Below are 10,987 nucleotides of genomic sequence, written 5' to 3'. Positions count from 1 at the left end.
GGACAGAGACAGTGATTCCCACTTAAGATCTCACACAGTCACTGCGCGAGTGAGAGATATAGGCATCTCAAAACCCTAGCTCCGCCGTCACCCTCTCCTCTCTCTCTCCGTCCTCTCTCTCTCTCTCCATGCATGCATAATTGCATATACACACACTCCTCTCTCTCTCTTTCTCTCTTCATACACTTGGTTAGATACTGCTCCGAGTTAATCTTTACTTTCTCCAGCTGTTCCCTCTCTCTCCTCTCGCTTCCTTCACCAGTTTCTGCAAATCTGTTTTCAACATGGCTTATCCGATGAACCGCTGCGAAAACGCGATTTCCAGTCTTCTTCTACCTCCCTCCAAATCCCATCCCTCAAACCCCAACTCTTTCAGCCTCTTTTTCTACCCTAAGAAGCAACCGTCTTTAACCAATTCCTCGCTTTTGAAATTGCACAACAGAGTGACCTGTTTGCAAAACGAGAAACCCGTTTCTGCAATAGTCAGCGATTCGGACAACGGGGTAGGGTTTGTAAAACCCCAATTGGGCAAACGAACGGACATAAAGAAGATCCTGATACTGGGCGCAGGGCCAATCGTAATCGGCCAAGCGTGCGAATTCGATTACTCGGGTACGCAGGCGTGTAAAGCCCTGAAAGAGGAAGGGTATGAGGTTGTTCTCATCAATTCGAACCCGGCCACTATCATGACCGATCCTGAGTTGGCTGATAGGACTTACATTGCTCCCATGACGCCCGAATTAGTCGAGCAGGTGATTGAAAAGGAGAGGCCCGATGCCCTGCTGCCCACGATGGGCGGGCAGACGGCTCTTAACCTGGCCGTGGCATTGGCCGAGCGAGGGGCGTTGGAGAAGTATCATGTGGAGTTGATTGGGGCGAAGCTCGATGCGATTAAGAAAGCGGAAGATAGGGATTTGTTCAAGCAGGCTATGAAGAACATAGGGATCGAGACTCCTCCTTCGGGTATTGGGAATACTCTGGAGGAGTGTGTTGAGATTGCCAGTTGGATTGGGGAGTTCCCTTTGATTATACGACCCGCATTCACTTTGGGTGGGACGGGAAGTGGGATCGCTTATAACCGGGAGGAGTTTGAATCAATTTGTAAGTCAGGGCTTGCTGCTAGCTTGACCTCGCAGGTTTTGGTGGAGAAGTCTCTGTTGGGTTGGAAAGAATATGAGCTTGAGGTTATGAGAGACTTGGCTGACAATGTGGTTATTATATGCTCGATTGAGAATATAGACGCGATGGGTGTTCATACCGGGGATTCGATCACTGTGGCCCCTGCGCAGACCTTGACGGATAAGGAGTACCAGCGACTTAGGGATTACTCGATTGCTATTATAAGGGAAATAGGAGTTGAGTGTGGTGGTTCAAATGTTCAGTTTGCGGTCAATCCTGAAGATGGAGAGGTTATGGTGATTGAAATGAATCCTAGGGTTTCGAGGTCATCAGCTCTGGCTTCGAAGGCTACTGGTTTCCCAATAGCAAAGATGGCTGCCAAGTTGTCAGTAGGTTACTCGTTGGATCATATCCCTAATGACATCACTAAGAAAACACCCGCCAGTTTTGAGCCTTCCATAGATTATGTGGTGACAAAGGCAAGTCTTTTTCCATTGTTGCACTTATTATCTTTACTCCCAGTTGTTCTCATTTTGCTTGTAGTGGTCCCTTGCATATGCATACTCTGTTCGTATACTGTTACATGTCCTAAGTTACAGTCAAAATGGTCTTCAAGTAATGGGTATTAGCCTTAATTTTAGAATGCGATTGATAAATGGAAATATAGGAGGCCAAGAACTAAAGTCTAAACATTTTGATGGAATAATGAAGTGTGCATTAGCTCAGGTCAGGCAAATATCAGTGGTTTATTTGGTTGCGAGAATTGTTAGAGATAGACAGTTAGATATGAGAAAACATTATTACATGGTGTATACCTGCAGCAACCAAATCGCAAACTAGTGTTATTTGGTATTGTATTTTTGATGCTTTTGTTGTTATTTGTTATTATCTATTTTTTTCGTTCGCTCGTAATACATGTTGGACAATTTTCTTCGGCATTTCGTTATGCCATGCCATCTACCTGTTTATCTACTGATATATTGTTATTCAAATTGGCAGATACCTCGTTTTGCATTTGAGAAGTTCCCTGGCTCTCAGCCAATATTGACAACCCAGATGAAATCTGTTGGTGAATCCATGGCCCTTGGCCGCACATTCCAAGAATCTTTCCAGAAAGCTGTTCGATCTCTAGAATGTGGCTACTCCGGATGGGGTTGTGCGCAAGTGAAAGAACTAGATTGGGATTTGGATCAATTGAAGTACAGCCTTCGAGTCCCTAACCCAGATCGCATCCATGCTATATATGCTGCAATGAGGAGGGGTATGAAAGTTGATGACATTCACGAGCTCAGTTACATAGATAAATGGTTCCTCACTCAGCTTAAAGAGTTAGTGGATGCGGAACAATACCTTATGGCTCATAGTTTGTCTCAGTTGACAAAGGAGGATTTTTATGAAGTGAAGAGGAGAGGTTTCAGCGATAAGCAGATAGCTTTTGCAACAAAATCCCCTGAAAAAGAAGTTCGATCCAGGCGTTTGTCTTTGGGCATCACTCCAGCATATAAACGAGTTGATACCTGTGCTGCTGAATTTGAGGCTGATACTCCATATATGTACTCTTCCTACGACTTTGAATGTGAGTCAGCTCCTACACAAAAGAAGAAGGTTTTGATTCTAGGGGGAGGACCGAATCGAATTGGTCAGGGTATTGAGTTTGACTACTGTTGTTGCCATGCGTCCTTTGCCTTGCAGGTTTGTATTTCCCTTGCACTCTGTTGGACAACATTCTTCCTTCACCATGTTTGCAGCTTTTTTTTGTGAACCCGACTACTGTCTTCTACTTACTGAACCGATTTGACTGCAGCATTTAGAGCAGTAATGCATCCTGTCAAAAAGTGGGTAACTTGGTTTTGATATCAATTCCTTTTTCAGTTTGATCTGCACTATCATATCTGTTCTAGCCCTCAACCGTAATTTCACCTGACATGTGCTGTTGATATCCTTCTGGCTGGAATGTGCAGAAGAATATGCATTGACTATAATCTACTACTACTTTAAAAAATGGAAAGAATCCTTGTGTTTCCCATACTTTTGTTTACAAAATTGCCCCTGTCCAGCATAAGAAATAACTGCCCTTGTAAGAAACCTCTTTACACAAATAGTCATGACCATACAAATTGTTGTGACCTTTCATTCATGGGCGTGTTTACCATTCCTTGTAAGAGACCATTGATAATTAATTACACTCCAATCACAAATGATGGTTTTGGACATTTCACAAATAACTTTTCTCACGAATATCTCCCCATGTAATTTGCTTGTCAGTCTCCTACATCTTTTACTGAGGATAAGGACATACATGAAAGCATAATTTGGTTCAAGCACTATTGGAGTCGGTTCCACTTCAAGGTTATTATTCATTCATTCCTTTTTTTTCCCCCCATTCCGATACATTCATGGGTTGCTTGTGTTGGCCTTTGATTTCCTTAAAGTTTCATCCATCGATTTTGGTAGAAGGGAAAGGTAAAGAATCGATTGATTTCCTTAGTTTCATCTATGTATTTTGGTAAAAGTGTTTTTCAATTCAGTTCCAATCCATCTAAGGTTTTTTTCCCTTTTCTATTCGTAAATTTACATCTAATTTTTTTTCCGATGCCCTGGTTTTCTTGTCATCTTTTTATGTCTTGATTTTCCATGTGTACAGATAATATCAAACGAAAAGGACATGTTTGGCATAAATTTTATATATGTGTATGATTACCAGATCAAATTTTTTCCCCATAATTAAAGTGATCTATGCTTTGGGATTATAAAGTGCCAATGGAATGAATCAATTGAATCGTGCAAATAAAAACTGTGGTGGGATCCATGGATCCTAACAGTCCGAGAACTAAATCCCAATTAAGAAAATGAGAAGAAAAAAAAAAATCAAACAGCAAGTATGTGTTTTACTTTCTCTTTCTTCCCCTTCTTCTTTGGCATATCGAAACTATTTTTCTATTAACTGGCATATGGTAATTGGTGAAATCCTCACCTCTATTTTTTACTTTTCCCGGCATCATCACCTTTGTTTGTAGTCCTATCTAAGACAGGTTCCTCCTAATTATCCAAAAAAGGAGAGAGAGCTATACATTGAGTAGTTAAATGTAATGGGATGTGAAGTACTAGGTCTTCTCAACATATACAGTATGTAAAAAGTGGTTTCTCCTTTGCGTGATTTTTCAGTGTCGTATCAAGTTTTTGGGTAATTAGGAGAAGAAGGGGCACACCATGGTGAATTTGAACATGTTAATGGGTCTTGGTCGCCTTTTCGTAAGTAAATATTCCCTTTGTCCTAAATTGCTGGACCCCTATGAAAAGACATGCAATTTTGGTTCGAAAAATAAAGTGCTTCCGCGCATCATTTTTTAAATTTCTTTGCACCATATTAAAGAGCTCTTGAAGTACTTTAATTTGGTGTAAAGAAACTTGAAAAATGATGCTTGGAAGTACTTTATTTTTCGAACCAAAATTGCAAGACTTTTCATAGGGGGCGGGCAATTTGGGACGGAGGGAGTAATGCAGGAAAGATACAATACAGTACAGTTAACAATTTCATGTAGTATTATGTTGTAAGGATAGCAAATACGTACAATTCAAATAATTGCTCCGTGCTTGCCGCCCCCCCAAACTTGTGTGTACAAGTGTGTATGGTTGTAGCATTACTTGGTGATCGAGATGGTTTTTCCGCCTCATGCTGAAAGAATTTATTCACATATGATTTAAATGTATATTTGTTTTACTGCTAGACTTTGTATAGGTCTATTCTTAAATTCAAGATGTAATGTTATTAACCCTAATTTTCAAAAGGATATGAATATTGCAGGATGATTTTAACTCTTCAATCTTGAAAAATGGGTAAACCCTGTGTCTTTATTGGAATCAAATAAGATGTCCAATGCCATAAGCGGACCCCAATTGATTAGGACACAAGGCTTGGTTTGGTTTAGTATCAGAAGTGGTCCTATTATCCCTGAAAAACTTGTACAGCCTACGAACAAAGATATATTGATGTCACAAAAGCGCATCTTTTGTGAGTTGTTGCAAAAGAGTTGACATCAGTTACAATCTGATTATGATTCTCTCTCTCTCTCTCTCTCTCTCTCTCTCTCTCTCACACACACACACACACACACACACAGAGATTGGAAACCAAAATTTCGCCACCACACCACTGGCCTTTCAAAGAGGGGCATGCGTATTATTTGGTCAAACCATTCGAAAAGGAGAAGCTGCACATGAGTGTCTATTGACTGTTTTTTTGGGCCAGTCACTGTATTTGGTGGTGGGGCCCGTGGATTTCAAACCCTGTTGGTGAGCTGGTTGATGTTACCCCTACAATTCGGCTTACATTTGTCTCCTGCTGTGTATTAATTGCTTGCATTCACGTTGATGTATTCAATAGCATTGTTACTCGTGTTTTTCGTTTGTCATTGTCTTCATTTGTATATGACTGTACTCTGTATTATGTTTTGTTTAACGCAGAATGCAGGCTACGAATCAATCATGATGAATTCAAATCCTGAGACAGTATCTACTGATTATGACACAAGTGACAGGCTCTACTTTGAACCTCTGACAATTGAAGATGTTTGCAACATTATTGACTTGGAACGACCAGATGGCATTATTGTACAGTTTGGGGGTCAAACCCCCTTGAAACTTGCTCTTGGAATCCAACAATACTTAGAAGAGCACAAGCCTTTATGTGCGAGTGGGACTGGGTATGTTCGCATCTGGGGTACATCACCTGATTCGATTGATGCTGCTGAGGACAGGGAAAGGTTCAATGCAATCCTACAGGAACTAGAGATTGAACAGCCAAAAGGAGGAATTGCCAAGAGTGAAGCTGATGCGCTTTCAATAGCTATGGAAATAGGCTACCCAGTAGTCGTCAGGCCTTCTTATGTACTGGGTGGAAGGGCTATGGAGATTGTGTATAGTGACGACAAACTTGTGACCTACATTGAGAATGCTGTTGAGGTGGACCCCGATCGTCCTGTCTTGATTGACAAATACTTGTCAGATGCAATTGAGATTGACATTGATGCGCTAGCGGACTCGCATGGTAACGTTGTGATTGGTGGAATAATGGAGCACATTGAGCAAGCCGGGGTTCACTCCGGCGACTCAGCATGCTCTATTCCAACAAAAACTGTATCCTCTTCATGCTTGGATATTATCAGGTCATGGACTGTGAAATTGGCAAAGAGGTTAAATGTGTGTGGGCTCATGAACTGCCAATATGCTATTACTGCTTCTGGGAAGGTGTTTTTGCTTGAGGCCAATCCGCGTGCATCTCGTACAGTTCCTTTTGTGTCCAAGGCAATTGGGCACCCGTTGGCTAAATATGCTTCTCTTGTTATGTCAGGGAAATCTCTTCATGACCTAGGTTTTACCAAAGAGGTAATACCTCAACATGTGTCGGTTAAGGAGGCTGTTCTTCCATTTGAAAAATTCCAAGGCTGTGATGTCTTTTTGGGCCCTGAAATGCGTAGCACAGGAGAAGTGATGGGAATTGCCTATGAGTTTCCAGTTGCATTTGCCATGGCTTATCTTGCCACGGGACAGAAGCTACCTGTTTCTGGCACTGTTTTCCTTAGCTTAAATGAAATGACAAAGCCCCACCTTGCCACAATTGCTAGGGCTTTTATAGGACTTGGATTTAGTATTGTTTCGACTTCTGGGACGTCACGCTTTCTTGAATTGGAAGGCATTCCGGTAGAGCGAGTGCTGAAGATGCATGAAGGGCGTCCACATGCTGGGGATCTGATTGCAAACGGGCAGATTCAATTGATGGTGATCACAAGTTCAGGTGATTCGCTTGACGAGATTGATGGAATGAAGCTGAGGAGGATGGCTCTTGCCTACAAGGTTCCGATAATAACAACAGTTGCTGGAGCTCTGGCTACTGCAGAGGCTATAAGGAGCATAAAATCCAAGACTCTGGAGATGGTTGCCCTTCAGGATTTCTTCGACGTTGGGAAGGAAATAAGGACGAAGAATTTGCAGGCTGCTTCTTCCTCTCTTTGAAACAATGGGTATGTTGGTTAGTATTTGGTTTCATTTTATTTTCTATGATGTTTATTTTTGTATTAGTTGTCCTTGTCTTTTTGGATGGTACGCTTTTTTGCTGTTGTAATTTGTTTTCAGAAAATTTTGCAAGTCTCATAATTTTGGTTGTGCAGCTTGTGCCTTGTGGTATCCGCTAGAAACATATTAGGCAAGTGTCATGCGGATCTAATGTAGATTAAGATGTATAATATTGCTTTCTTAGTGTGGATAAGTTATCCTCCATTTTGGCTTTTCTAGAAAGCCTTTTTTTGGCAATCGAATTAACCAATTTGGTATGTAATGCTTCCTGAATCGGGCTTTACCAGCTGATGCAAATTGTTTGATGCTTAAATGTTTATTACTTCATTTACAAGGAAGATATTTTCAGTGTGATTACCTACAACTGATTTAATTGGTGGCATTTCTAAGTGCCTATGTTACACGTAGTTGGGTGTGAATATCGGGTGCAGGTGCAAGTCCAAGTCCAAGCGTCGCACCTTCCTACACTTAAATCTTAAGATATTGGGATATATCTCCCCAAATTGGGTATGGGCACACGTTCTGAACGCTTGTTTGTAGTATATATTGCATAATTTTTCAGGTTATGTACCGTAAAATTATATGTAGAAATGTATTTAAACAAGGAGTTAAGGAAAATACGTTTTTGCTATTTCCTGTCCATGTGAATCAAAATATTGCTTTTCTAGCTAAGTTGATGTTCATTTTCTGTAGATATCATAACAATTAGAGGATCCGAGTGTCTAAATGGATACGGTTGTCAAACACATCGACACAGGTACTTGAACCGAAATAAAGGATCCATGTAAGCTAAATTCTAAATGTTACACCTGTGTGACTTAACAGACTTGATTGCTTTCACCCCAGTTGGGGTTTGAGCATATTGTTCCTTTTTGTTCACTTCTGAAACTGCTCGGGCTTTACTCGTTTCTGTCATTCTACCGTAATTTTAAATTTTTCTTTGCAAAAGCAGTTTAGATATTATTTTTTCCAAAATTTGCTCATTTCAACTATTGGATACAAATTTTGAAAACAATTTTGTCTAATCTTTGGACTTGTATTTGTTCTATGCACAATCTCAGCTGGAACTTGATAATCACATCTTTGAGCTAAGGTTTGAAAGATTTGTTCTGTCTAGCATATATTTCTCTTAATCCAAATGTAAAATTTACATGGTTCAGAATTCAGTTTTTTGATCTACTAAGCATATGTGGGAACACAATTAGAACGTTCAGAAGAAAAAAATGGATATTGATTGTGAATGAATCTCTTTGAAAAAAAGTGATAAGGAATACATGGTAATGTGCTATTTCGCGATTATACTGAAGACAGAAGACGTTATCTCTCAATTAGATGCAAGACAGAAGTGGTGTTATCAGGTCAATCCATCATCTTCTGTTTACGCGCATGCTGTACTTGCAATTGCGCTAGCTTCTAGTTGCCTATTTCTAGGGTTTAGATCTATAATCTTACAAGTTTCTGGCTTTGGAGGGTGAAATGAAGTAGACATTGGTCTTCCTAGTTTACAGTATTGCTCTCATTCATGCCGTAAGGGAGGCATATTGCACTCACGATCATACTTTCTCATAATTACGCCAATGCAACCGTCAGGAAGAGAGGCAAGATGATTTTTTTGATGTAAAACTACTTCTGTTTTTAGATTCTGAGCATGTCTGGTCCTGGGACCAAACTACTTCAATTTAGTCCTGGTAAACAACTCAAGCTTCATCTAGGGAAACGACTTCTTTTGAGCCCTGGAGACATGCTACCTCAGTTGGCGAAACTAGAAGCCATCCTTTCTGTGAAATATACAAAATACTATAGGTGTAAAATACACTCTCTGATTAGTTCAAGTGTTCCAACTTCTAGTCGCGGAGATGATCTGCTGGAAGTGGTGGTCGTTAAGAATTTCTTTTGAACGGCAAAAAAATTTCATTAATCTTGAAATTGTTACAAGACTAATAGGAGCAATGAAACAACATATGTTTAAAGAACAATCTTCTGCCCAATCCGAGACCCAAACCTACGATTGACAAGAAACCAATCAAGGATACTCATTTGGGACGAAGCCCACCTAAAAGGCTGAAGCTGAAAATACTTAGATCAGTACAATATTCAACATACAAAAATGCCTAATTGACCATATCAGAAAAATATGCTCAACAAATGGGCCAAGCCCAGTCAGTGAATCAAAATGATATGGTTCCTTAGAATCATGCATTACCATTTTTTTTTTGGAAAGGCATGCATTACCATGTTGTTTCATTTTTGTCAGGTTTATATATATACTAGTAAAAAGGATGAGATTTTCTCCTAGGTGATTGTATCCCAGTTCTCCAACGCAGGTTAATAACTGTGCTCAACTAGCTCGTCTTTTGTTCGGTCCCAGAAAAAAGCATTTAAGCTTATCGAGCTTCAAAATCCAACATCTGTGAGTTGATCATAAGGAGTTGTTTGACGAGACAAATAGAACGCGGACTCTGTTTTTTTTTTTTTGGGGTACTTCGGAAATTAACTCGAACTCTATTGTGTCCCTCTCATTGTTGAAACCTAACTTTGGTTTCAAATGTCAACACTGTTTGTCAGTTTCTGGGACTCTTTCATCCCAACAAGTGATACCCAGAAGCTTGGAGACTTTGATAGACGATCGTATTATCCTTTCTTTGACTCAGTTTACGGTCCAGAGGATTTGTCGACAGATATTCGAAAGCTCCCGAACTGGAAACACTTCGACACCGAAGAACAGGAAATAATCCAAAATCTGGATCGCAAAAGTTTACTATTCCTTTTTTTTTTCTTCCAGTCAAACGGAAATTCGAAAGTTTACTATTCCACCATACATGTGGGACAAGCCGAACCTAACAAATCTAGTGTATCAAGACTTTCAAGGGGCTGAATATGATAGGTATTAGTACTTGATTAAAGGGTTGATAACAACCCAGAACTGGGTTTCAAATGCACTGATGGTTGCTGTCTCGCGTCTCTTGCTAGTTATTTGTTCGATTAAATTAGTAGTTAGTATATGTTTTAACTAGGTAGTTAAGTCCAAGATTGTTTTAATGTGGTTCCAGATTTTTGATGAGCAATGCACTTGTGCGAGGTCGAACACAAGAGATAGGTGATCTGATTTGTTGGGTACTGCTTATTAGGAAACTGGGGAAAAATAGCAGGCCTATATATTGGTGTTATAGCAGCCTAGTGGTTTGTATCGTAGGTGTCAACAAGCAAGCCTATCTTGAGAGGTTATACCTTGGAATTAGGTGCAAGTCTAAAACACCCTCTCAGATTTTAGGCCTGGGGAATTCTAGAGGAGTATTATTTTCAACGAAATGATTGTTATTTTTGTAAAAGTGGACTTGGTTGGGTGAGAGCAAGTCATAGGCTCAGGGGTGCTAATTGAGCCAAACGGTATTGCTCAAGCTTGGCTTGAGCTTGAATTTTTGTGTTCGTGATAAGCTTGGCTTGTGGAATATGCATGCTAATCTCGAGTTTTCAAGCATGAGCTTAAACTTGAAAAGTTTTGAGCTTTTAAGCTAGACTCGTTAAGTTCCAAAATGAAAGGGGCTAATTTAAAGCTGTAATGAAGAACTAACATCATTAATCTAGGCCAAAATAACTCATAAACATAAATTTAGTTACTAGCTACATTCATTAAATTAAAAAGGGCAAAAAAAAAAATAATAAATTAAAAAGGACAAAGTCCACTTTGACCCCCTGTGGTTTGCGCCATGTGCGAATACACCTCCTATGGTTCAAAAATGTGTACATAACCCCCTATGGTTTTAAAAATGAGTGGATAGACTTCCTGCTGTCATGT

General features: G+C 40.0%; 1 protein-coding gene across 2 annotated transcripts; it reads left to right on the top strand.

Moving 5' to 3' along the window:
• On the top strand, nt 1-9,887 carry LOC131317270 (carbamoyl-phosphate synthase large chain, chloroplastic). Of its 2 annotated transcripts, none has more exons than XM_058346887.1 (4): nt 1-1,598; nt 2,119-2,811; nt 5,584-7,139; nt 9,757-9,887. In XM_058346887.1, exons 1-3 carry the CDS (start codon nt 285-287, stop codon nt 7,129-7,131), a joined length of 3,555 nt encoding a protein of 1,184 aa, XP_058202870.1. In that variant the 5' UTR covers nt 1-284; the 3' UTR covers nt 7,132-7,139; nt 9,757-9,887. The 2 variants fall into 2 exon arrangements, with proteins under 2 accessions (XP_058202870.1, XP_058202836.1); XM_058346853.1 differs by lacking the exon at nt 9,757-9,887 and adding an exon at nt 7,885-8,139.
• The last annotated feature ends 1,100 nt before the right edge of the window (nt 9,888-10,987 follow it).

Source organism: Rhododendron vialii, chromosome 1a, assembly GCF_030253575.1.
Source record: "Rhododendron vialii isolate Sample 1 chromosome 1a, ASM3025357v1".
NCBI classification, from domain to species: Eukaryota; Viridiplantae; Streptophyta; class Magnoliopsida; order Ericales; family Ericaceae; genus Rhododendron; species Rhododendron vialii.
Note: the sequence above shows the minus strand (reverse complement) of the source record. Positions and strands in the feature narration are given on the sequence as shown.